The 26,575-nt window shown below is 39.7% G+C and overlaps 2 protein-coding genes across 3 annotated transcripts in view; both read left to right on the top strand.

Moving 5' to 3' along the window:
* Positions 1–1,988, top strand: part of LOC5519521 (protein PRRC2A) — an 18,097-nt gene extending 16,109 nt beyond the window's left edge. For both annotated transcript variants that reach the window (XM_032364318.2, XM_048720939.1), the window contains one exon: positions 1,456–1,988. Coding sequence is in view for 1 of the 2 variants with exons in the window: in XM_048720939.1 (XP_048576896.1) it covers positions 1,456–1,529 (74 nt within the window). In the remaining variant the exon portion in view is untranslated. The remainder of the gene's footprint in view (positions 1–1,455) is intronic.
* Positions 1,916–26,547, top strand: LOC5519457 (epithelial splicing regulatory protein 1). The gene is made up of 12 exons (XM_032364320.2): positions 1,916–2,052; positions 2,254–2,370; positions 5,872–6,091; positions 7,017–7,106; positions 9,390–9,444; positions 15,165–15,269; positions 18,535–18,667; positions 20,059–20,101; positions 21,123–21,226; positions 21,645–22,118; positions 23,805–24,290; positions 24,751–26,547. Exons 1-12 carry the CDS (start codon positions 1,924–1,926, stop codon positions 24,781–24,783), a joined length of 1,989 nt encoding a protein of 662 aa, XP_032220211.2. The 5' UTR covers positions 1,916–1,923; the 3' UTR covers positions 24,784–26,547.
* The last annotated feature ends 28 nt before the right edge of the window (positions 26,548–26,575 follow it).

Genomic DNA, 26,575 nt, shown 5'->3' on the forward strand with positions numbered 1-26,575 from the left:
CGAAGCCCTAAAGTAATTCCGTTTTTTATGCCAAACCTTCTGTTAGATTACTACAAAATCTAGGAATATGCCAAAATTGTTCCCTGTTCCCCTATCATTTTATTTTACTTTTGACATAAGTTTTATAATTCCTAGACAGTAAAAAATGTTGCACTGTATATTTCCCCTTCTTTTCATGTAATTATTTTTAGGTATCTCGGAACATCACTGGAAGTTCCTGAGACTAGGTAAATGGATGATTAGCGAGTGCAATGAAAAATATGAACCTTCTTTTTCATACAAATATTATCGGTGTAAAAATTATATGTCTTCCATTAGGTTTTTATATCTTTCTATTATTTAAAATCAACTTACTTCCTTTAAATGCAGTGCTTTGAAAACACATGCATTTTTTTTTTGACAGAACAATATTATTTTACCCTCATCAGTTTGCGTGTGGGGGCGGTAAGAAATCGGAAGTGTGAATTCAAATGTTGCTTCAAAGACAGTCCAAGAGACTTCTATATGATCAAACTCAGATGATGATAAATTGAAATGTAGGAATTAAAAATCTCCCATTTCAAGGCGCATAATTAAAATCTATTTTAGATACGATGCCATTAGATGTTCCCAGGTTATCTTTGGAATAGTTTAAATTAGGCAATAAATGTAAAAAGCTTGGCAAATTGGAATGAAAACACGGCGAGGATCGTTGCGGTACACGTCTTATACGTCGTTTCGTATGCCTAATTGAGTGTTTTTATTCAGGGATTTCTAGACTTTTTCCCGCAAGCACAGATCTCTTTCGCTAGGGCAGTCAATGAAAAATACAAGGCTCTTCGCGAACTTCACGTAATCGTCCTAGTTCTATTCTTGTCTCTACTCAACAGGCATTCTCAATTTCCGAAGGTCAAATGATCTTTTCCCTAAGTCATTACAGTCGGGAGACCGCTTTCGGGAAATTCCTCAACCCAAAACAGCAAGCTACCTTCTTACAGCGTTATGATATCCTAGTGCTATTGTAATTTATATCCGTCGTTTTATATGCCCTGACTTACAAGATATTTTTAACTTGATGTCTTTTGTGGTGGTATAATGATTTTATTTCTTTTGAGAGAGGAACATTTGGTATCCGATTTAGCATAGGTAACGCGGTTAAATCTGTTATGGTCATTTCTCTGCTGCCTAAATATTCAAAAACTGGTATCAAAAAAGCCTGAACACACAATCAAGACAGAAGCACTAACTTACCTCGAAAAAAAACATTACTCAACCAAAAAAAAAAAAATGAAATAAAAAAACAAATGAGCGTAAACAAAGTTTTAACGCCAATGAAGAAAAATAGCCGGTTGAGAATCTTTTTAAAGCTGTGAAGCTAAATTATATTTCGCTCATTTGGGTTATACATGGCCAAAGGGAAGTCGGGTACACTGAATGGTAATACAAACAAAATGTTCGTGCTATTTTTTTTTCCAGTTGTCCGAGTCGCCCTGTTTGCCGACCCCTGGGTTACAAGTGATGTGATCTTCATGTGGACAGGGAAGCTCTAAAAACTGTCAGTCCACGTAACATCATCGCCTTAACAAGACCGAAAATTAAATTTTAAAAGCGTCCTTAGGGAAATACACCTAAGCTTGCATAGGGACGTCCTTTGTGTACGACGAGAGGCTATTGATACACGAATTGCAGTGGACTACGAGCGGTTGCTTCGAGACGGACGGTGCGACGTTTTCTCTGAGCTCGTAGAGAGCCAGAGAGGGTCTCCAGCGAAGCGTAAATAATAGCCATAGAGGCACGTGGCGCGAGGGGCCATCCCCCGCGAACGCAACTGACCAATCACTGACAAGCCTCGACCGGTATCTCTCACATGACTCGAAGAGGTCCGGCTGGTTTCATTGCACCCACACACAAGAACAACATCGCATTCATGTAACAGAGCAAAATATGAGTACACTGGACAACTTCGTATGCCTCCATTGCCTTACGGAGCCGGTGAACGCGACGGAAAATGAGGAAATTGACGAGCCTGTGTTCGCGCTCTCCTGGAGTCTCGTCAACGCTAAATCAAATCAGGTAAGTTAAATTTTCCCTCCGAGAAAAAAAAAATTCTAGGACCTATAAAAACTTATAAAGAGGTCGTCCACAAAGGTTTTGATACGTATCATGACTTGAGAGATTCTACGCTTGTTGACATGTACTTTGGGGTCGGGTGGCCGTAGTGTTATTGCTGTCTTCTACTGATGGAGGATATTGGTGTTTTATTATGCCGAGTAGCTGGGATCCGTACATTACTGCGTTGTGAAATCGAGTGAATTGTCAGACCAGAACGCCGTGAATGGAGTGCCTCACTTGTCCAGCGAGCCCGAGTCATTAGACGTTATCATAGAACAGGTAATGTCTCCCTCAAATACGTATTTATTACTCGGAGAAGAATTCTCCTACGCGAAGTACGCGCGCGCGCGCTCCTATTCTGCCGCGGCTCTTCAGTTTATATATAAATAAATCTCTAGTGTTATACATTACGAGCGCGTTTGACACACATCGCCCTGTAGTTCTTCAATCAGCTTAGCCCGTCTATGATTTAGTTGGCCTCTTTGAACTTACTTGTCCCTCGAAATGAAATAAACTTTGGCGCTTTTATTCCAACTGTGCGCGACGGTCATTTATTTTTTTTTTTCTTTCGCGATGTTGATCTTTTGAGTCCTTACTACTTTGCTCACCAAAGGTTGGATTTTTAAAAGATAAAACTGCGGACGGAATGAAATATTTAAACCACGGGCAGTTTATTTACTAGTGGTGGTTTTCTTGGGAGCCTGTTAGTAAATATTGCTATGAAATTGAAATTGCACGTTAGTTCAGCACTCTTCAATCGCGAAGAGTACTCTTTCATTGATGCTACAATGTACCGATGGGTTGAATATAATTATACCGTAACAGATAGTCCCTTGGTATTCGCGAATAATGGCCTTACAAAACTCCTTTAGAGAAAAACGCGGAAAAATTATTGAGTATAATGAAAATTAGGAAAATATGTGTGGTCTTAGAATTTCTTTAGTCTAGTCATAAAAGTCTCCCGTTGAAAAGATTATTTCCAAAATTACGTCCATATACAATATTCATAGCTCTTACTAGGTGTTAATCACCAACTTTGCCCGCCAATGACAGTCCAAGAAATGCGAATATCTCAATTGCATTCTATTTTCCTAGGTAATAGATTCAGCTAAAAAAATATTCGGCCTCTGATGCGGTAATGGCTGCTCGGACGGATTCGGAATCCGATCTGTTATGGTTCCATTCGCCCCGTAGGTCGTAAAGGGCAATGCGATACGTATTATAAACCATCGCGTTATTCCCGTGTTTTAACATTTCATTCAATTTTCAGCTCGGCGATCTCAAAGTTCCCCCATAATCACACGGCAAACGAATAAATAACAAGCGAACTCGTGGCAAAATAAACTCTTTAATTGGACGGATATTTTCAAAATGGTACATTAGAATAATTCTTGTTGTATTTCCTTGATGTGTTTTCGTGATATGTGTTACATGTGACAAAAACTCTGAAAATTATACAAATCTCGACCATTATTTTAGACATTATTGATAGATGAGTTTCACACCGAGAAATTTGTCCTTGTTGAGAAAAGGATGCCTTTGTAATGCCACAATCTAATAAAGTTATTTTCTGCGACGTACAATACAAAGCACAACAAATCTCAACCCTATCTTTTCTCCTTTCTGCTCGCGGCTACCATCGCAAGTTTTGCGTGTATACACAATTCGGGAAACCCCTCAAGTGCTAGTTGTCACATTTGATTGATTGACATTTGGTATTGTTCGTGGAAAGAAATCTATCGTTCATGGATGGTAGTGCTAGTTGTTAGGTCGCTGGCTATTTGTATGCTTTAGTTTGAATGTACAATTAAACGCGACAAGCTGTCATTAGCATTTTTCTATCGACCCTCTTTGTTAATTTCTTTGAAGGACAATTATTTTCAGAATGAATTTATGATAACCGCGCTTTTGTTGCTTCCGCCTCCAAAAGCCCTATGATCGATGAATGAAAATGCTAAGCCAAATTTGTACTTAATCTATATACTTATAATCTCATGTATCATTCATTTCTAGGAAAAGCTCTGTAATGTCTTCTGTAACGTGTCTGTTATCAATAGAAAAAATTCTATGAAGTTTTTCAGTCCATTGACATTCAAACAATTACCCGAAAATATGATAGGTTTAAGGATTTGATGAGCCACGTTAAAGAAATTAGCATTTGCTGTTTTTGAATTCCATATCTCGGGAAATCTCTGTCAAATTGTGGTCATTCTCAAATATGTAATTTCCATACAAAATAGACCTTCTCTTCAACTCAAGGTTCGCCACAGTTTCGCACAATGTAAAAAGTAACTCCTCTATTTTTTTTAGTAGCATCATAACAATCATACCATCAAAACAAGGGCCAATGATATAGGAACATTTGTACTTTTTTTATGTAAACAATGTTGACGCTTTAACTAATAAAACAATCTACTCTTAAATACTATTTTAAATACTATTACTTATTATACAAGTATAATTCTTCTACTAAGAATAAAATCCATGCTTTTACACCAACGAACAGTTACTCTTTTTCCTCCTTGTACACTAGTGACATCTCCCTGATAGTACTCCCATTTAACCTCTAATTTTATCAGTTTAAGCGTCGCTAAAGAAATGCAAATTACATTTTTCGTTTTAAGATATACCATGCTTTTTGGCACTCTATCAATATTTAGTAGGTTTTGAAATGCTGTCAGCGGGTTTTCACCGACTACTGAAGACGAGGAAATTAAAACCCGATTAACAAGTGATGGCTACGCGAAGCTCTAAACATTTTTTAAACCCCATTGTTGATAAACAAAAGACGAATGATGATGTTTGTGTCTTGAGACTCGCAGCGTGTGTTAAAGAATTTATAAAGTAGTTTTCACAAGACTAACACGAACGCATAGTACGTACGCCACGTATACGTATTTACGATTAACTTGTTATTGTCGCAGTTATTTTTATTGTTTTTTTTTAGACTGTCACGAAAGTTCATATTTGTTTTGCCTTTTGTCGAAATTGTTAAGTGAATAGGAAGAGTGCTGTTGCTTGTAGAGAAGTTCCATGTTTACTTATATTACTACCTTTTTTCTTTTTGTGTTTATTGGCTTGCATGTTGATTGTTGGGTTGATCTTCAAATTTCCTTTTTACTTGTTTTTACAATTAGTGAATTCCCCCTTCTATTCATTCACTTATTTCATTTCTTTTCCATTTATTTACGCTGTCATTTAATTTTGTGCACTATTCTCTTCCTCCCACTCATTCACATTTTATTCATCTCTTTCATTCATTTGTTTTCTTTCCTTTGTTGTTATTCATTCTTTCCTTCCCAGCTTCTCTTTTTTCTTTCCAATCGCTAAATTTTCCTTCCTTCTTTTTACATGACCTTTGCTTTATCTGTCCTAAAGACCAACTTACTTTACCTAATGTGAAATGTTTTGGCGGCCCCTTTCAAATGCAGCGAATGTCGAATCATTTTTCAGATTCTTTAGGTGCCTATAATGTATTATTGTACAATAAAAAATGATATAAAAGATTATTTGAGCTATCAGTTACGCATTCTGGATCCTGTTTGTTGACTTGGTCTGTTGTGTATACGAAGGTGATAAATGAAATAACCAAAACAAAAGCACAAATTACGCCAACGTTTCGGTGTGGAACTAAGGTAAACCCTGTTTTGGTTACACCATTTATCGTCTCCCTATACAGTTATGTAACTGGACAACCTTATGGTAGAAAATATTAAAAAGTCTTTTAATTAATCTATTTTTCGCATTGTGGATTAAGCTATGTCCTCTTTTTTATGATAGTTTCAGCAGTTTATCGAAGAGAACCTTACAAGTCGTGGCGAGAAGTGGAGCATCGTCACAGACGGGCAACTCACACTACGGCACTTTATCCATACACAAGCAATCAAAAACAAAATCAAATTATCAGAGGACTTCTACAACTTCTACGATTTACGGAAAGAGTTCCAAAGAGAGGTCAAAAATGGAATTTTATTCAACACTTTACAAGATATCATCTCCTGTATCCTTTTATATGTCACGTGTTCGCGCCTGCGCAGACGTGCTCAGGAATATTTCTTAAACACGAGGTTACGCTATAAAAGGGAAAGCTCCTCCCACCCCCAATGAGTGAACATGTCAGGGCAATTGCTCTGAGCGCTAAATTCAAATTTCATATTCTAACCAAAATAAATATCATTCCTAGAGTTATTCATCTAAAAATGTTTCTATTTATCGTAAAATAATGCTATACCAAGCTTTGTGCGCTCTATAATACGAGCATTTTCATAACAGCGCCAGAATAATTTATGCAGGTGCGCTAGATTACGGATAGCGCGAAATTTAAAATTTTGCAACGAAAACGTGAGTGGACAGCAAATAACAATTTTTTTTCGTTAAAAAACAATAACTTACCACAACTGTCTTGTTACCTGTGCAAAAATAGTTTTATTCCAGCCGACTGAGGCTCAGAGATATTTTGAGATAATTTGTGACTGTTAGCGTTGCAGTGATATTATAATTGCAAATTCGAGCCCGGGGGTGGGAGGAGCTTTCCCTTTTATAGCGAAACCTCGTGTTTAACTTATTTTGAGGTTTGAAGTTAAAAACGATGTTTTATAGGTCATTCACCAAATCTAATTGGACATGCTTTCCATGGGCGTAGCCAGGGGGTGGCCAAGGGGGCCCGGGCCCCCCCTTGTAGCAGCCAAAAATACATTAAATGTATGAGACATAATCTAAAACACAGCCTTTTGGGCCCCCTGTTAACAATCCAGGCTACGTCGTTGCTTTTTTATTTAGCTAGGATGACAAAATAGCGGCTGACAATGATCAAGAAGGGTACTAATAATATATTTTAAGTAGTCCTTTTTTAAAAGACTTGATCCCGATTACCGTTTAGAATGAGGAGAAAACAGTTATTGTGGAACTTAACCATAAACCTACAGATTGCAAGATCGAGTCTAACAATAGCAGTCCAGCTGGCCTGGAACATTGCAGACTCATGGGGATCGCAGTGCAATATCTCATAAATGAAGGTAGCCAAATACGATACTAAATATTCCCCCATCGCGACACTTCACACGATCGCGAGAATTTCACGGGATCTTAACGACATTGCCCTGAGAACACGACATCTTAACGAGACTAACACGAGAAGATCACGACATCTTCACGAGACTAACACGAGAAGATCATAACACCGTCACGAAAAAAAAAAAAACACAAGAATTTTCCAATACCGTCACGAAAGATCGCGAAAGCGTCACGATAACATCCCGACATCTTTACACTTTCTTAGCGATATATTCCTTTGCTAGCTCGCTACAAGACTGCGTGAGACTGATGCGAGTTACATAAGTGTCCTACAGAGGGCGTTCACCTGTCAATATAGAGAAATTGAATTGGCAAAAAAAATATCAATGACCTCTTTCTCAATCCGACGTCGAGCGGTCGCAGCCCATACGTGATCTCTTCTATTCCCCATAAAAGATTAAAAAACCGCGGGCTAAAAGAAGGCTATTTTTGGCGGTCATCACGTTTACTGGTCAAAACCCTCACGCGACACTAGACGTAGGGACTCTAGAACCAGCTGTTTTAATAATGTTGTTTGGGTTCTATTAAAATATTAAAATTGTTATCATTTTAATATTTTAATCCATAGACTCCTGCTTGAAATGAATAGAATTGAGCCGTTTTCATTATAGGTTGGAATGAATTTAACGAGACTAATTGTTCCTTCCCGTTAGGTCACGATTTCCCTGCTAGCAGAGGCCTCTTTTCTCTGTATTTCGCTTGGCTGGCGTAAATACAGAGAATAGAGGCCTCTGCTAGCAGGGAAGGTCACGATACAATTGTCACAAAATAATCATCACGATTACGATATCGATAAAAAGGAATCGACAATGACAACAATATCACGAAATAACGATAACATATTTAAAAAAATATTAAGACGATACGATCTCAAAACGATCACGATCGCTACGATACGATTACGATACCATAACAAAATCCATCGCGATCGCCACGACACGATTACGATACAATCGCAAAGAACGATTGCGATCGCTACGACTCTATTGCTACACGAAGGCATCACAACAGTTCCAGGGGTGTTAACTCCTAGTACTCCCAACCCTCCCCCCCCCAGACACGAAAGACCATACGAAAGGACATTTTTATATCGTATTTGCACATTTGCCCCGAAGGGCGTGTTGCATAATATTAGTTAGCACGTGAGGATACGGGTTTAGTTCGCATGGTGAGCGTGGGCTGCAAAAAAATTCCATCTAGTTAATTCGCCGAGCTTTCACAGCGTTTAGGCCCAGCTTTCGCAATAAGATTTTTATGGCTTGCCCGCTGTATATTGGCAGCCCATTTGGAAGCAATTTTTAGCAGTAGGGAAGAAAAATCCCTAGGGTTTACGAATTGCACAAGGTTTTATGAATTTATCCAGAAATAGCAAACGAAACTTGCTGTGTCATATGACTATTGGGACTAGTGGAGCTCTATAAAGCTAGGTGGTCTGCGTGGGAGGGGAATAAGCCGGGGAAGGGTCAAGACTGGGTTTAAATTGATGTGTTTAACGCCTTAAAAAGGAAGAAAAATCAAAGGGAAGACTAGACGAAAGATGAGGACTTGACGAGTGTGTATGCGCAAAAGCGCAAAGTGTCCTAGTGGGGGGAGGTTGGGGATGATAAGGATAATCGAGTCCAAAGAGCGGCCTTAATTGCATAATATCTTTCCTATACTCATATTTAAGAAGATTAAGAAATAAGCATGGGACATCAAAGTGAGTTTTGTATTGGAGAAAATTTTCAGCATTTTTTTCATTCCACGAGATAGGAAAAAATCGACGCGCATGTTACTTTGTTTTTGAGAGACATCCGCAAGTCGCGCTTGACGCCTTGTTTCTTTTGAAATAGCATCCGTCAAAATGGTTGAGTAGGTGGCTCTCAAACAAAGACTAAATAAAAAAATCATTATTTAATAATAATGAGAATTCTTAGTGGTTTAAACGTTTTCTTTAGTATCGGAAAGTCGAGAAAACCGTTTTTACCACAAATTTCCGGATTTCCGAGTATTGGGACTCCTGTGGAGCACGGTGATACATAGGGAGCCTGGGTCGTGCAAGGTATTTTTATTAGCGTTCACTTAGAGCGCCTTTGCGCAAGCTAGGTATGGCATTACGGTACCTTATTATCCCCACATTTAACCCTCTTATACCTTACTTTTGCGCATTCTAGTTGTGCCACTCATGAAATATAGTTGTCAACATCAGGGCATCACACCTATTACCATTTTGTGCCTATTTTCAGGTCACAATTTCAGGGAATCAGATAAAATTTGTATGAAATACGAAGCGGGACCTTGGTGAGTAACAACAGTGATTCATCTCTTTTTAGCTTTAATATCTGTTGATGCTGGCTACGCTTGTAACATTACAGGGTGTTCCAAACATCCGTCTTTTCTATCACTGTTGACATTGATTTTAAGAACGTCTTATTTTCAGAGGGCGGGCCGTTCTTATTTTTGGTTGATGAAAATGTTAGTCTTATCAATGTTCTTAATTTTTAGTGTATATGAAATTATAATATTCTTAAATTTTAGTGTATATGAAAATATAATACTCATTATTATTATAATATAATACTCATATATTATTAATACTTATTATTATTAGGAAGAGAAGGTTGTTATTATGAACACAATTTGATTCTGCATTTGCGAACGCATTAGACTAACAAAGTAATATATTGCTAATATCTGACATGTTCTTAGCATCTTCTTGAAATTTGAAATCTCAGTCTGGACGTTCTTAAAAAAAAAAAGGTGCTAGGTAATTAAGTGCGATATTTCTTTTTTCTCCCTCAATTTCTCATCTTTGCCTTTTACTCTTAAAGTAAAGAAATTATCGTTTTGGAAAAATTAAACTGTTAAACAGCCAGAATCGTTCAATATTTCTAGCAAAGAATGACAAACAAAACAAGAGAAATGATGAGAAGCTACCTCAGCAAAGCAAAGTTTTATAAACACAACTGTTAGTGAATAGCAGTGATTTGTGCCTGCGAGTATCAAATTGCGGGTTTCCTGTCGCCCTCTTTCGCGTATTAAAATGAGGGAAAAGAGTAACAGAATCTGGTTTTATAGATGACATAAAAAATACCAAAGTTTTACCACATTTCGTTTTCGCTCTTTGTGATGTGCAAAGCACTCAACGCTTATCAAGGTACTGTGAGTTTTCACGGCTATAGACGAAAATCTATAAAACCACTGATACTATCAACCCCGAGCATTTGCCTATGATATATCCCCAGATAAAAAGTCTACAGCATCGCTCGTATATCTTTATTTGATTGTATGACCACTCCTTTCCTAGACTGTCTTTAGTGGAATTGATTTGGATGGCTATTTACGCTCCCATTTACTATGTTCCGTTACTTTCCGTTGTAGCATTGAAACTGTCTAGTCGGTTTATTTTTTAGATAAGCGGTTTTTACTTTTGTGATTTTGTTCCCACTATCTTTGAATGCTTTTACCGAGGTAAAATCCTCTTTTCGTAAACATGTCGTTTCGTGACTGTAACCTTTTCCGAGCAAATAATATTAGCGACGTCTGATAGACAACAGCAATTTATCAGTGCGTGATCATTTTCTCCTTCTGCTGCTAGGTGCTAGACTCTTTTCAAGGATAATGAATCTTTCTTCTATTTAATCGCAATATCTCAGACATAAGCTCATTTTATTTTACCCCACGTCCCTTTAAAAAGACGCTCCGCATGACAGCCTTCCTCCTTCATCCATATTTCTTTCTCTCTGCTCATTTAACTTTGTTGATAAGAGTATTAAACCGCATAACAGTGCAGAGCATTAAATAATCAATTTAATTCAATATAAAAGCAACGACTTAGTGCACTTACTTAGTATATTATTTATTTTATTTTTTTCATTCCATCATTAATCCATTTTAAATATGTTCCGATTTTCTGTTTGTTCTACTTGTCTTTTTAATTTTCCTGTTAATCCTTTTTCCATTTTCGCTTTCTCTTGTTTCTCTATTAACGTTGTTTTTTGTACCCCTTTTTGGGAGCCACAAAGCATTGTCATCTGTCAGTCAAAGAAATTGACAAGGCTAGCGGGGCCGGGATCGGTGGAGGAGGGGGGGGTAGAGGTGAGAAGGAATGACCATCTAAATAGCACCCTGTTATCACCCAAGCAGTCGTGAAATACTAAAAAGCGTTCTATGTTAATAGATTTAACCATATCTATGTATTACTATATTGCATTTGTTGTCCGATTTTCTTATCCCATTTGCCCTAAAAATCCCTTAATAAGAATGGCCCCCCTTTATGGCCGCCAAGGAGGGGTTTGCGTGCACCTTGCGCACCCCCCCCCCCCTAGACGCGTCAGTTATAAAAAAGTGATAATCTAACGATCTAAACACGTACTTATTATGTTAGCAATGTCACACGATCCGTGCGTACTCGTGTACATGTACTCACATCACAGGGAGCCCAAGGTCAGAGTCTGTGACTTTGGGGATTTGTAAGAAAAGACTCACGAGACTCACCGAGCTGTGACCAATTTAAGTGACCAATTTAATCCTCATATTGTAATTTTTTTAAATCAGCTTCATCTGCCTTTCTCTACATAATGTCCACGAAATGTGAGCTTGGGCTCCCTGTGCTCAAAGGCTAGAGATAGTGTCTCAACAACCCTTATCAGCCTACAGAGCAAAAAAATGGCATGAAATTTTCCAATTCTCAATTTATAAGCTCAAGACTCTGCATACAAGGAGTTCCTCTGTCCAAAAGCTTAATTCCAAATTTTAAAGAAATTTAGAAGATATGAAATTTAGATATAAGCGAGCAAAGTTGGCTCAATTTCTGATCACAGCCCGACTTCTCCCTACAGACGAGGAGAATCCATACTTTGAACATTTAAAAAATTGGACTTCAAGCCTCATATCTCGAAGACGAGATAAAACTTGAAGACGAGGGAAAACTTGCCATTTTTTTTGCTCTGTCTTATCAGCCCTTATTTCCGTTTCATCGAGGCTTAACCTTATGAAAGGTGGGGACATTGCAAGTAAATACCTGTAGGCATTGGAGTTTTATTTCGGCAGAAAACACGGAGCTCGCCATTTTGGAAAATTCGGGCGTGGAGGAGACGAGGAAGCGGGAAGGGATGAAATAGCTTTCTTTTTCCCTCCTCACTCGCCTTAGATAGTCAACGAGGCGCGTAACGCCGAGTTAACTATTTGACTCATTGAAAACGAGAACGAGTAGTCTAGTTGTTTTAGTATAAATCCGCTACCTTCAAACAAATGACGATTTTAATAATTTTCAGTAATAAATAACCGCTTTTGTCGCGGCTTTTTCGCTTCTCACTATCTATGGCTCAATAGATAGTGAGTACGGAAGACAGTAAAGTTGCGAGATTCGTGATAGTATGTAAGTGGATTTATACTAAAATCTCAAATACATTAGCTGTGTATATTTCATTATATGGTGTCACTGGAATTTCTAAAAAATTTCTAAGAACGTTTTGAGTCTTTCCTCTGCTTCGAAAATAAGAACGTCTCACCTCAACTAAAAACAAAACGTTCTTATAAGAAAAAAAAGGAGTGTATCATTATAGTTTGGATTCCGCCTTGCCTTTATCAAATGCTTGCTTGTTCGATTTTCTTTCACAGATTTTTAATTGCTCGACAATTTTATTTATTTTCCTTACTAGCCCGTCTGATATCAAATGGTCGGTCCCTTATAAAAGCCCGTACGACGCACTTTCACTTCCACTTTAGTGTAAGCTGTCGTTTTAACACACCTCCCCCACACTAAACTACGCCTCCCTAGTTCCCGCTTGATTCGTTCTAATATTTGCCTGTTCTCCCACGCTATCCTATTCGGTTGCGGCACTCTTTTTTCTCTTCTCGCCCACAACGATCATCCGCAACTAAGCCATCACAATGCAGACCCTTCTTGTTGACTCGGCAAACAGTAAGCAAACTAGACGTAGAGACATCGCACTCTGGCCTACAAATGTAAGTTTTTTCTCCTCGTTCTCCCTTTACATCACTCCCTTCACTACCTTCGCCATGGTCGGCCAAGCAGTAAACCGTTTGACAGGTCTTAGTTTCGTTCTAGAATTAGAACCAAACTCGATTTTTGATGCGATTTTGAAATTATATTCCATACAGTTTGCGTAAACAAGTAATTCTTTTAGAATAAAAATTGACATCAGCAGCTCACTGTTTTATCCCGAATAATATTACCTTTGCCACGGTTTTGAAATTATATTCCATACAGTTTGCGTAAACAGGGTTTTTTTAGAATGAAATACGTCACCAGTCGCTTACTGGTTTATTCCGAATGATTAAGGGTAGCACAATAGACCTATTTCTCAAAACCTTGTTAGCGCAAACGGCAAACGGCTGTTAACGATTATATCCATTATAGTTCGTGAATGTGGCTATGCTGGGGTTTACTTATGACTTTTTAAAGTCACTTAAAAGTGCCTCTGTCAGACGACATTTTGTCACCCTAGCATAATGGCGCGCAGGAGGAAGCAGCCATTCACGTGGGCTGATTTTGGGGGAGCTATTACGATATCTTCGGTTGAATATGAAACTTTGTTTTTAAACACTTATTTGTAATTCCTTATTATTATTTATATTGCAATACTGAGTGAAAACAATAACAAAGGTGCGTGTGGCTAAACAGAGCCCTTTAATTATTATAAAAAAAAACTAGTTCCCCGTAAGCACCTTTCGGTCTGAAGTATTCTTTCGCCGTTTGCAGTGACAACGTTTTTTAAATGGGTGTATGTCTTTGTGATGCATCTTCGAGCTATTATATGACCATTATGAAGCTATTTATGTATCCATCAAATGATAGCTCTTACAAGTTTGTGGTTAAACAGACTCTGTCTGTCCCATTTTGAAAGTACCAAGTGCGAAAAAGAATCAATTTCCATCGGCTGATTTGGGGAAGCCAATGCGATATTTTCGATTGAATTTGGTAAATAGTTTATTTCGAGATTTTAATACAGTATGTGCCTTTCAATATTAAATGAAAACAATAACAAAGGTGTGTCTTACAAGACGTTTTAAATTCGCCATTTGTGAAATGGAATGATTTTAGGTATTTGCTGTTTATTACCGCCAGTTTCGTTCGTTTGTTGACTAGCTAAAAATGTCGCGCGCGTATTAATGGTTTCCCCGCATCGCGCGCGCCTAACAACCGAATCGCTGAGTAACGAGGTATGTCCCAACAACCTTAAAACAACCGTTTTCATGTAAAAGTGATGACTAGTTTTCTTTATTTGGGCTTTTTCATCTAAGCCGCACTCACGCAATTAATTTATTTTTTGGTCGAGATTTTTTTTCGCAGTCTTGGGTTCTTCGCTATTGGACACCAATATTTGTCGTTGCAAGCCTTATGCCTAGTGCACACTAGCAACATAACAACATAACGACATGGGCGCGCGCACTATGTTTAGCCCGATATAACGACATGGACCTAAAATAAAAAAACATGTTTTTTTCTCTTGTGTCGTTATGTCCATGTCGTTATGTCGAAGATAAGAGTGCGCGCGCCCATGTCGTTATGTCGCTAGTGTGCACTAGGCATAAGTCATTCTTTGTGTATTTGCTGTTTTTTTTTTTTCGGGGGGGGGGGGGGGGGGATGGGGGCGCTCTACTATGGGGTAGCTGTCCCCTTTAACTATTGTCCCGCCCACTGGGTAAATTCTGCGGTGCTAATGGGTTGAATCACTTTTCGACTCTTTACTTATCTCTTCTTTTAGTATCTGCCTCATCGGTACACCCACCGATATGTTTTATCGGAAAACTTGATTTGACCGCCATCTTGATTTCAGGGCCACGCGCGGTCCCCTATCCCGTTCGCCCGCGGGACCTCGGGATCGTTCTAGTCATACCATTTGCCTCTAAGATTATGTTATTGGTCCGTCATGTCGTATTTTCATATGACATTCCGCTTTGTTCTCTGTCCGTTCTCTACTCTTCACGCTGGGCGGGAGACTAGCCCAGATAGCGGTTGTGCATTTATCGGTATTCCTGTGTTAATCTTGTAGCCTCGGTCCAGTGCTTGACGACACCGTTCTACGCGCAAGGGGTCTGCCTTGGCAAGCATCCGACCAAGACGTCGCAAATTTCTTCCGCGGATTAAATATACCAAGGTGAGCGTTACGTGACCTAGTATCGCATTGTCACGCAATATTACAACGGCACGAATAGTCACGCATTTAGTCACGCAAAAGCACAAAAAAATAACGAAATCTTGCCATGCAAAATTGTGCCATGTCATATGCCGTATTATTGGCCTATTTTAATGAAAAGTAAATAGGCACGAATAGTTCAAATTGAAGTCACACAATGTCACGTTGTCCCCGCATCGAATAGTCACGCATAATCATACTAAAGTCACGCGAAACCTGTTACGCGAAACAGGCTGTGCCATTATATATGTCAAGATTGATTGTGCATGAAAGGCCCGATTACGTTCATCCATATCTCAAATATTAAGCCGCATGTTTAGAAATTTTTTACCACTCTCGCGGTGGGGGAATACATCCCTCATGCTAGCAAGCTACGGCCCCAATACCCTCAACCAAGGCGGTTTTGCCTGAACGCAAGCAAGTCTCTTTGTGTTCTCAAGCCTGTATCACTGCGGTGTAGTTATCTAGATTGTGACGTTAGGCCGTAATTTAGCAATATCATGTTTTGTCTTGGCTCAAGTAGCGCACATATTATTTCGCATAGGTAAATGGTAAACTGTCATTCCTAATGTTTGTGCGCGTTGAATCATATCATGTCGCACCGTCTTGAGGGCATATCTAAATTTAGCATTCATATTCATCTTTCGCAATTTTGCTGTTCGCTCGAATTTAAAATGACCGTGTTATACTCTTCTAATTGTATTTCAATCAGCATCATATAAACTGCTATAATTTACCCGCCACCCACGTTACCTAAGCCAGACGCCCACGGGATGGTGGCGACGATATAAGTGTATGTAATACCGCATATCTGACGGCTATAAACAAAATATAATTTTACATAAAGATCACGATGATATCCGAAAACTGAATTAAAATTCCACATTGTTTGGGTAACAATATCTCAAAGGATTTCTCACTTATCTAATATAATCTATTTTAATGTATAGTAAGCCCTATTTATTGAATACTTTACTCAAGCCAAACTTTCAATATCAGAATTACGCTCTTCTGAACTCGATAAAACTGCAATTAGCTCGCTTGAATTAAACATGTGATGTATATCTGATATCTCACGGGGTAGTGTCGCTGAAGGGTGGTGGTTTCTCAGCGTTAAAGTATTCCTCTTTCGGTGTTTCGTGATCTTGTCGGGATGTTTTGCATAGCTGTGTTTCTCGGATGAGGATGGTTGATTTTTGGGCTCTCACTGAGTGCGCGAGATCGGCGAATAATAGACCCGTTGCGGTCCAAAGAAGGTTAGGGCCCTCACGAGATAATAGACCGCGATCTCTATTTGAATGCATCGTCTGTTCGGCGCTGCTGGTTGTTCGTGTTCGTGTTCTTCCCAAGCTGCTTGAGAGCGCGTTTTTCAATCCTGCAACTCTTGCTAAGTCTACCCAAGACAAGATTATTGTACAGGTGCTTGTCTTTCGCTGCAAGGTATACCCCTTCTACTTACAATGAATTTATTACTTCAACTGTACACAAAAGCTTGCGAAAACCTCAGGAATTTCTAGGATTTTTTAATTTAATTTCTAAATTTTCGCGCGTATGAAGCAGTGTTGTTATCTCAAAGCACTGAAAGAACATTTGCGAAGTAACGTCCGTTTCATTTCCCTCCAAAAATGTTTGATTTATTTTTTTTAATTCAAGAAGATTTATTCTTTTAGCTATAAACAAACAATCCAGAATGTTGATGATCTTGCCCTATATTTTATACTAATCTGTAAAGTCTTCCGAGCAACTTTCATATTTAGAAAAAAAGCAAGCATCAAGCTTTTTAGCGAAACGACATTTGTATTATTTTCATGTATTCTTATCTTAACCTGAACCTATTATTATATTGGCTACATACACAGGGCGCGCGTTCTAGATCAGCTTGTACAATATCCCAATACTCTTCATCTTTTAGTAATCTGTAACTTCAAATAAAAATACTTACAAGGTTCAAGCCTTTCTTTGCAAGGATTTATGCTTTTTTTTATTCACAAAAAGTTGTTATTTCAGATGCACGAAATTCTACATATAGTCTTTACATGCTATTTAACATAATTTCAGTATGTTAGGACTTTATGATTTATCCAGATCATCAACGACTTTGTTAGTTTTTTCTTATTCTATAATGAGCTAACCATTGTTTTTTCTTACTAAATCCGTACCCAAAGCCTGCTGTAAGGCTCGGTTAATGTATTCATCTTTAAACTAATTTAGACTCGTCGTGCTCGTTCTAACCAAACCCGCAGTGCACAACACCAAACTGAGTGTTCCCCTATGGATTTTGTTAGTTTAACATAATTGCCTATAGACAATAAGTGAAAAAAATAGTCTTTTTTTTTTCACTTAGAAAGCTACTACTATGAATGAAATATAAATGCTTGAAAAAATTATCCTCAAATTTAATTTTCTGTAAAAATTACCTTGAGAAATGAACTTAGCTATACTTATTTAACAGCAATTATATGCCTGGCAGGCAGGCTTTAATTCCGTTTATTTGCAATAGGAATTCTGGTGTCTATTTAGGGTAATGTATGCGCTCCTAATCTTCCAAGCGGCCATGAAGATCATGTATTCCACCTTTCTTAATTCTCCCCTTATCAAAATATCACTGACAAGCCGTGAATATACAATTGGACTAGCTAGTAAACTCGTTTGCCGTTGTTATAACTCGTTTTTTCATGTCCTGCTAATTGAGTTTCTATTCGGGTCCTAATTATCAAGAGCTGTTGCCCAAGGGGTTTCGCTGCACTGTTTCCGCAGCGCTTGCTTTCACGTTACAAACCTCTAATAAGTGCCAATAACTGTCCTTAATAATTTGCTACGTCGCTTCAAGATCTCGTACTTACTTTTTATTGATTCGATTCCTAGCGCATTTTTTTGGGGATAATCCATAATGTCAGTTATTTCACCCCAAAAAACGGTATGCTATTTTCATACATATTTATTTTTCATACATACTTATTTTTCACTATTTATTTTCCCTTTTTTTTTCAAACTGTGTTCACGTTAATATTTCATTAGCATAATTACTTCAAATAAATCTAAACAAAGAACTTTGTTTCTGAGCTCCTCGAAGGCCGTTTGTGAGGCGATAATTTCACCCAGATTTCTGCTTGATCCCCTTTGCCATCCAGGCTTTCGTTACTTTCACCTCTTGTAAGGACGGATATCCGGAAAGGAAACACAGTGGCATCGATCCCTCAAACCAATCCTATTTATCCCTCCGCAGGGGCGGTATAGCGTTCTGTCTGAATATGCAAGGTCGACGAAACGGGGAAGCGTTTATACGATTCGAGAACGGCGACCACCGCGATCTAGCGCTCCGAAGGCATAAGATGCATCTAGGAACACGATATATCGAGGTGAGGAACCGTTCTTACGTTCTTAGGCGCTTTGAAGGCCTTAATCATCTGAGGTGTGAAACCAATTAGCTCGTTAAATGTTTTGTAGTATTCTGACACGCACACTGAAAAGATAAAAGCGTCTGTGAAAAGTTTCGCGGGTGGTTTATAGGGTATATTTCTCCTTTGCGCACGACGTTGCCTATAAGAATGAACTAAATCATCATGTTTTTTTTCTCGTTTATTATATTCTTTTTCGTTCTGCTTGCTTGTGACGTTATCATGTTTTTGATAAAAGTTTAAAGTATCAGCTACGTGCCAGATCGTTAGGAACCGAAGTTACCGTTAAGTTTTTAGCATGGAAGAGGCGTTAGCTCGTACAATTAGTGTCACACTTCAATGAAGTTAGCTCGTACAATTAATGTCACACTTCAATGGAAAAACCAAAGGCCAAAGTGCGCTAACAAATATTTGGCACACTAAACCCTTTCCCCCCCATAAGATAGTAACTTTCCCTTATCCCTGCGAAGAAATTTTTTTGGTACTGCTGGTATCAAGGCCAAAGTGCGCTGAAAATGAGCGCATTATTTACCCTCACCCTTGCGAAAACTAGTATTGCTTATTGAAACTACTGGTATCAAACAATGCATGCGCGTTCGCTTAGGGATGCCCACAGAAAGCCGTTAGGGTCTTTTATTGTACGTGATGTTCGACGAACTTATCAGGCAAATATTTAATTATACAACACAAACTCCGGGGGACCCTTCCACGTCTACCCGCACTACCATGCGAGGCCCTGTGACATGATCCTTGTATTTTACTGACGAATCTGTTAAAAACTGTGAGTGAATTCCCTGAGTGATTCAATGACAAGCTGTCATATAGGCGATCTCCTTTTAGTCCACGCTGTGTTCACGGTAGTCTCTCTTCTTGTCCAATGGCTACCTTACGCGACCTTAATCACCCTCACAACACGTTCACCCGCTGACTCTAAATATTTTCTTGACGTCACAATCAACCAAGAGATACTCTCGAGGCGAAACTCCAAGGCCATCCAAGGTCATTTGGGCTGTTATTTGAGCGAACGCGCTTTTCTAGTGTGTCCTTCCCGCATTTTTTCTGCGACTCTTTGCGTCCATTCGGCCAGGTGCTTCTACATCTTTGCACGTTCTCTCAGCATTATACTTTATTTTGTAAACTATAACCACAGGTGACGGTCTCTGGAAGTGTCTAGATTACAGAAAAACGGGTTATTTCGTGGGAAGATGTGTGAATTCCTAGTGTGAACTCTAGTTGTTGGTAAACCCTTCTGCAATTACCGGTGGAAGCTTGGGACTCTCGGTGGCTTTGTGAGTAAATACGCGGATAAAATTAGTTGTTTCGTTTTTCCTAATTAGTAATGCTCTCCCCAGGTCTACAAAGCCAGTGCACAGGATTTTCTACGGATCGTCAGAGGTATGTCTGTTTCGGAATTCCCAGCGCCCGCGCCTCAGTGTACTTCTTTATGATAGGCTTTGAGAAGCAGCTGTATCTTGGCTCAACTTACATAGTGCGCTCACCCCTATGTGTGGCTAATGTATACAGGGGGTGGAAACATCTCGAAGTGAGACAAGAAAAAATAGCGAAAAAATTGTTCATTAACCTTAGTGTTGTCGCCGTAGAAAGTAAAACCCGCCTTTACGATTCACACTCCTTTTTCTCCATACATCACATAAAGACAACGTTTTCTCTTTAACTCCAATCAATATGCTTTTCTTCCAAACTGTTGTATGATATTCCGTATTTTAGCTCAACGTCACTTATGTGTTTTTTTTTCTTCCTTTTTACGTACTTTACACAAACACACCTGATTTTTATATTAGTGATGTCACGTAAAAACCGTCTATACGATTAGCACTCTTCGCTGCAATGTTTATCCCGAATTCTGGTAAAAAAAAAAAAAAAACGTCTTCACTCTTCCTTATAACATGTTTTCATATTATACATACATAGCGTGCCTAAAAATATCAGAGGCACATTGTTTTGGGTAGAGATGTGTGCGGGAAACCAACAGCAGGGTTCTGTGGTTCGGTGGGTCTTGTAGCGTCGTCCTTGTATTGGATCAAACAGTCATTATAAACAGAATCTTTACCTTTCAAGAGATCACAGTATGACGAGCTATCTATCGACACGGAACAGACGAGTTCAGTCATACGATTTGCATAATTCACCTATTAGACAACCTGCAAGCCATTTCTATAGCTCCCATATTAAGTATAATAGTTCTATGCTTCACATATTTCTATAGCTCTCAGTGGCGCATTACAATTTGAATAAGATAACAAGTAAACCGCGCGTCCTTATTTTAGTCGCTTGTAACTACGCACTGTCGGCTCATGCCATCTGTATGATACCGCTGATCATTAGAGACCGTTACTAAGCACTATTGGCGCATGCCTACCATATCTTACCGCTGACCATTATTCCCTCCTTACAGGACCAATGGATGTCACACAGATCGCGGCTAACTTCGTGTCCACAAATGCGGAAGTAATTATTCGTATGAGAGGTCTTCCCTTCAGCACCAAGGCTGCAGATGTAGTAAGTATGGGCATTGCATCGGAGCAAGTTGGGTGTGGGGGTGGGGGGGGGGGGGGGCGCATCGGATCGAGTAGGGGAGGGGGTGCCAGTAGCGTCAAGTCAACAGGGAAACTGCAAAATATATTTTTGACTGCACAAGAAAAAGATTTGAATGCCTAAAAGAATAAATGCACACCACGGATAATGACAACCTCCTTTTTATCTTAACTATTTGGAAAAACACCTGATATATAATCATGTATAAGGGTACCAAATAAAATATATTGATTGATTGATTGAGTCCTTTTTTCTGCGCGTTGTTTGTAAAATCTGACCTTTGTGGTTGGTGATTTGGCGGTTTATCTAGAACGGGGATTTCTATAGGTGGCTGCTTAGTAGAGGTACCTTGGGGAGGCTTATGTATTCTCATTGTTTCCAGGTGCGTTTTTTCGGAGATGACGTCCCAGTGTACCGGGGAGAGGGTGGAATCCTCATGGTACGCGGACGCAACGGCAAAGCCACAGGCGACGCGTTTGTCCTCTTCGAGACAGAGGAACACGGCCGCGCTGCACTCAAAAAGCACCGTGAAGTCCTAGGCTCACGTTACGTCGAGCTCTTCCGCAGTTCTCAGAGCGAGGTCCAACAAGTGCTTAGCTCCCTTAGCCTATTCATGATGGGGGTACCACCGCTCGCAATGCTTCCCAACCCCCTCCCGCAGCACCCGCCTTTTCACCCGCCTATGTTCCTGCCCGGGCCGGTCCCGTACGCAGCGAATGGTGGGTCGAATGCCAAGGACTGTCTTCGGCTGCGCGGGTTGCCGTTTTCGGCAACGGTTCAAGACGTGTTGGATTTTCTGAAGGAGCACGCGGCGTATGTTGCGCCCGGAGGAGTTCATATGGTCTACAATACACAGGTGAGATAGCTTGACCCAGATTCAGGGCTACCTGTGTAGTCATCTTATACTCTTACATTTATAATAGAGCTTGACCCAGATTCTTTATGGGTCTTCAAAACATATGCTAGAAGGCTTGCCCTATATTTAGGGCCTACCTAGCTGTTTAGTCTATATCGGTCTTTAACACATAAGCTAGGGGACTTGACCCAGACTCAGGGAAAACTGTGTGGTCTATATGAGTCTACAACACATAAGCTAGGGGACTTGACCCAGATTCAGGGATAACTGTGTGGTCTATATTGGTCTTCAACACATAAACTAGGGGACTTGACCCAGATTCAGGGATAACTGTGTGGTCTATATTGGTCTTCAACACATAAACTAGGGGACTTGACCCAGATTCAGGGATAACTGTGTGGTCTATATTGGTCTTCAACACATAAGCTAGGGGACTTGACCCAGATTCAGGGATAACTGTGTAGTCTATATTGGTCTTCAACACATAAGCTAGGGGACTTGACCCAGATTCAGGGATAACTGTGTGGTCTATATTGGTCTTCAACACATTACCTAGGGGACTTGACCCAGATTCAGGGATAACTGTGTGGTCTATATGGGTCTTCAACGCATAAGCTAGGGGACTTGACCCAGACTCAGGGATAACTGTGTGGTCTATATGAGTCTTCAACACATAAGCTAGGGGACTTGACCCAGATTCAGGGATAACTGTGTGGTCTATATTGGTCTTCAACACATAAGCTAGGGGACTTGACCCAGATTCAGGGATAACTGTGTGGTCCATATTGGTCTTCAACACATAAGCTAGGGGACTTGACCCAGATTCAGGGATAACTGTGTGGTCTATATTGGTCTTCAACACATAAGCTAGGGGACTTGACCCAGATTCAGGGATAACTGTGTGGTCTATATTGGTCTTCAACACATAAGCTAGGGGACTTGACCCAGGCTCAGGGATAACTGTGTGGTCTATATTGGTCTTCAACACATAAGCTAGGGGACTTGACCCAGATTCAGGGATAACTGTGTGGTCTATATGGGTCTTCAACACATAAGCTAGGGGACTTGACCCAGATTCAGGGATAACTGTGTGGTCTATATGGGTCTTCAACGCATAAGCTAGGGGACTTGACCCAGACTCAGGGATAACTGTGTAGTCTATATGAGTCTTCAACACATAAGCTAGGGGACTTGACCCAGATTCAGGGATAACTGTGTGGTCTATATGGGTCTTCAACACATAAGCTAGGGGACTTGACCCAGACTCAGGGATAACTGTGTAGTCTATATGAGTCTTCAACACATAAGCTAGGGGACTTGACCCAGATTCAGGGATGACTGTGTGGTCTATACGAGTCTTCAATACATAAGCTAGGGGACTTGACCCAGATTCAGGGATGACTGTGTGGTCTATATGGGTCTTCAACACATAAGCTAGGGGACTTGACCCAGACTCAGGGATAACTGTGTGGTCTATATGGGTCTTCAACACATAAGTTAGGGGACTTGACCCAGATTCAGGGATAACTGTGTAGCCCCTACAGTGCGCTTATGTCCAATGGGTTTGGCGGGGTTGTCTTTAGCGGTCAAAGGTCCATGATTTCGTCGCGGTATCCTTTTTCTGCAGATTGTGACATGTGTTTTGAGAAAGTCACCCCGGTCTCTAACGATCACTTCTTACCACAGGGTCGACCATCAGGGGACGCGTATGTCCAGCTTCTTTCTCCGGACTTCGCTGCTGCGGCGGCAAACGAGCTCCACAAGCATCACATGGGGGAACGATATATAGAGGTGTTCCCCTGCTCCAACTCCGACATCTCAGCAGTCATCGCTAGCAGCACGCTAAACCAGACAAAGATACCGCTCAACAACCTCTCGTACTCTCCAACAAGCTATCCCCCTACCTCGGGCGTGGTTGCGTACGGGAGTACCTCTCCCATCAATGGACACACCGACAGTCCCATGATACCATCCCCATCCCGATCACCCCCGGGAGTGTACATGCCTCAGCAGACGCCATACTATAACTGTTTATTGCCCAATAGTAGTATGGGCTGCGGACCTGTGAGCTACTACCCGACAAGCACTGCGGCACAAGCCATGCGCATGCGCATGGCGCCATATGTCACGCCAACATATGAGGTGGTGCCTTTCTTCCATCACGGCTACCAGGTGGGTTTCATGGTGTGAAACGGGTTCGATTCCCGGACAAAACGTGGGTAGTATCTTTCGGTTTCTGAATTTGAATTATTGAACGTATGTGGGCTCACTAGAAGCTTTTGTTTCTAAGTTGCAAGATAGATAATTCATATTACGTATTAGGATTTTAAATGTGAAGTGCTTATCACATTGGTAATATAAGCGCTATTATTTTTGACGCCTTGTTAAACTCATACTAACCAAACGCCAATTTGGAATATGGACCATTGACTATTAAAGAGTGTCTATCAGCCACTAATGTGTGATTGTTTATAATTGAAAATACAACGGTTTGTACACAAGAAAACTTCAAAATAACAATCTACAAATCTGATACGTAATTGCCGATATTTGATTGAAAATATATTGGTTACTCGCTTGAATAAACTCTCGTGTTTAACCCTTTAGTGATCATCTATTTCCTTACTCACAGGTTGCAGAATACGGAGTCGGACCCTGTAGATAGTATACCATCTCTGAACTCCTGTAAACCCACCAAGCCCGGAAACCAGGTCATGCCATAACAAGCCGCGCACCAGCCTGATGAACAACCTCACTAACATGGGCACTAAATCAAGACCACGTAAACCCTACGTAGGATTAAAACAAAAAACACCTCGCTATTGCGACCTCTCTTGCATTGCCCTATGTTTCCCATGATTAACGTAGTTGCGTAAACGATCACGGGATTGAGTAGAGTATACAGTTTTGAAAGAATCTTTGCTAATAGAAAATCACCCATTTTTCAACTCGCTTTAATGACACTATTTCAAGGCTTGGGAAAATCCAAGTTCGTATTTATTTTTGTTTGGAATCATAAAATTTAGAATTTAGCAATGAATTAATGCAATTCATAGTCAGAAACAAAATAGCGGATTCCTAATGAGCTCGTTCCAGCTCTTTAGGTTCCATGTACATTAAAAAAATCAATCAAAAATATGATAAGAAGGCGCTATGCCAATCGCATGCGCGCGTTGTGTGCAACCGCAAAAGTGGAACGCTGGCGCACAATAAGGAACTTTTATATTCTGTGTCATGTGTTGTCCTCAAATTCAATACAGAAATGACACGAAAGCAAAAAAAAAATATTGCTTGAATGAACAGAATTCCAAACTTTGCTGAAACGCGCTAAGTTTGAGGAAATTTAAATGTAGATCTACAATTGATGTTGAGAACACAAAAGATTATTTAAAGACTGATTCATCAAAATCAGTTACTAGCCAAAACGAAATAAAATCGAAAGAAAAATGTTATCTTTATTTTTAGATCCAATCAACAACTGTAATTTAATCTAGAATCTTTATGCTTCGTACACACAACTTCAAATGAGTGCCATTCTCAGAAATGTTGTATAGTGTAGCAAATAACACTGACAAAGGCAGGTTCAAAATCAATCGATTTAATTTAATTTAGAATGTCATCCGCGGAGAACTTTATTTGAAACGAAGCGTCGCTTAACAGTATTGTCACGTTTTCCTAAGCCTTGCTTCGTATTCCCCGTAATAAAATGACCTTGTCTTCAAAACGAGGCGCATCGAAGCGCGGCACGGACAAGGCCAGGCTTCCATGCAGTCTCGTTTTGATGCGAAGAGCTGTATTTGATTGAAAACGGCGATCCTCTTGACGCTTCCCATTTGTAATATAGCAGCTACATTGAATACATCGTAATCACTTAGAGAGAAACACATGACGACAGGCAGTCGTCATTGCCTACAAAGGCGTAATGTTGGTGTTGCATTGGATCCTCAAAGAATACATAATGTATAAAAGTAGAAGTGATTGTTCGTATTATAGAGGTTCTAGTGTGAGACAAACATTTTTTGCTGTTAGGAGTTGTTTGATGAGAATGAAAATCGTCGCATGTTACTTAACAGTTTACTTTCTCACTCACGTTCTACCAACTCTAGTGGTATGTTTATAGTAGCAGGTCGAAACTAGTACATAATCGAAACTACTGTGAATAGCAAGAGAATGATACACAATAAATGGTCACTGAAAAAGGCCAGCCATTGAATGTCGCATTTTGTTTGGTTAGCTTGAATGAAAGCTGTCATCTGATTGGCTGGATTATTTATGAACTGTTCACAGTTGTTTGAAAGCTGGTTCATTACCATAATTAGTCAATTAGATAAGTTCACTTTATCTCCATCCGTCACTATTCATTTTCTCGTTCATCAACATTCATTTTGTTGTCATACCAAACAAAAAATAAAAAAGATTAGAAATGAAACTATGCCTTGTGTTTTTTGGAAAAGGGA

Source organism: Nematostella vectensis, chromosome 13 (genome assembly GCF_932526225.1).
Source record: "Nematostella vectensis chromosome 13, jaNemVect1.1, whole genome shotgun sequence".
NCBI lineage: Eukaryota > Metazoa > Cnidaria > Anthozoa > Actiniaria > Edwardsiidae > Nematostella > Nematostella vectensis.

What these genes read in the sequence shown, in the direction of transcription:
- LOC5519457 (XM_032364320.2), top strand. Translation starts at nt 1,924, where the DNA reads ATGAGTACACTGGACAACTTCGTATGCCTCCATTGCCTTACGGAGCCG. An exon ending in TCAACGCTAAATCAAATCAG is followed by an intron (nt 2,053 to 2,253) that starts GTAAGTTAAATT and finishes TATGCCGAGTAG; the next exon opens with CTGGGATCCGTACATTACTG. An exon ending in TCTTCCATCACGGCTACCAG is followed by an intron (nt 24,291 to 24,750) that starts GTGGGTTTCATG and finishes CCTTACTCACAG; the next exon opens with GTTGCAGAATACGGAGTCGG.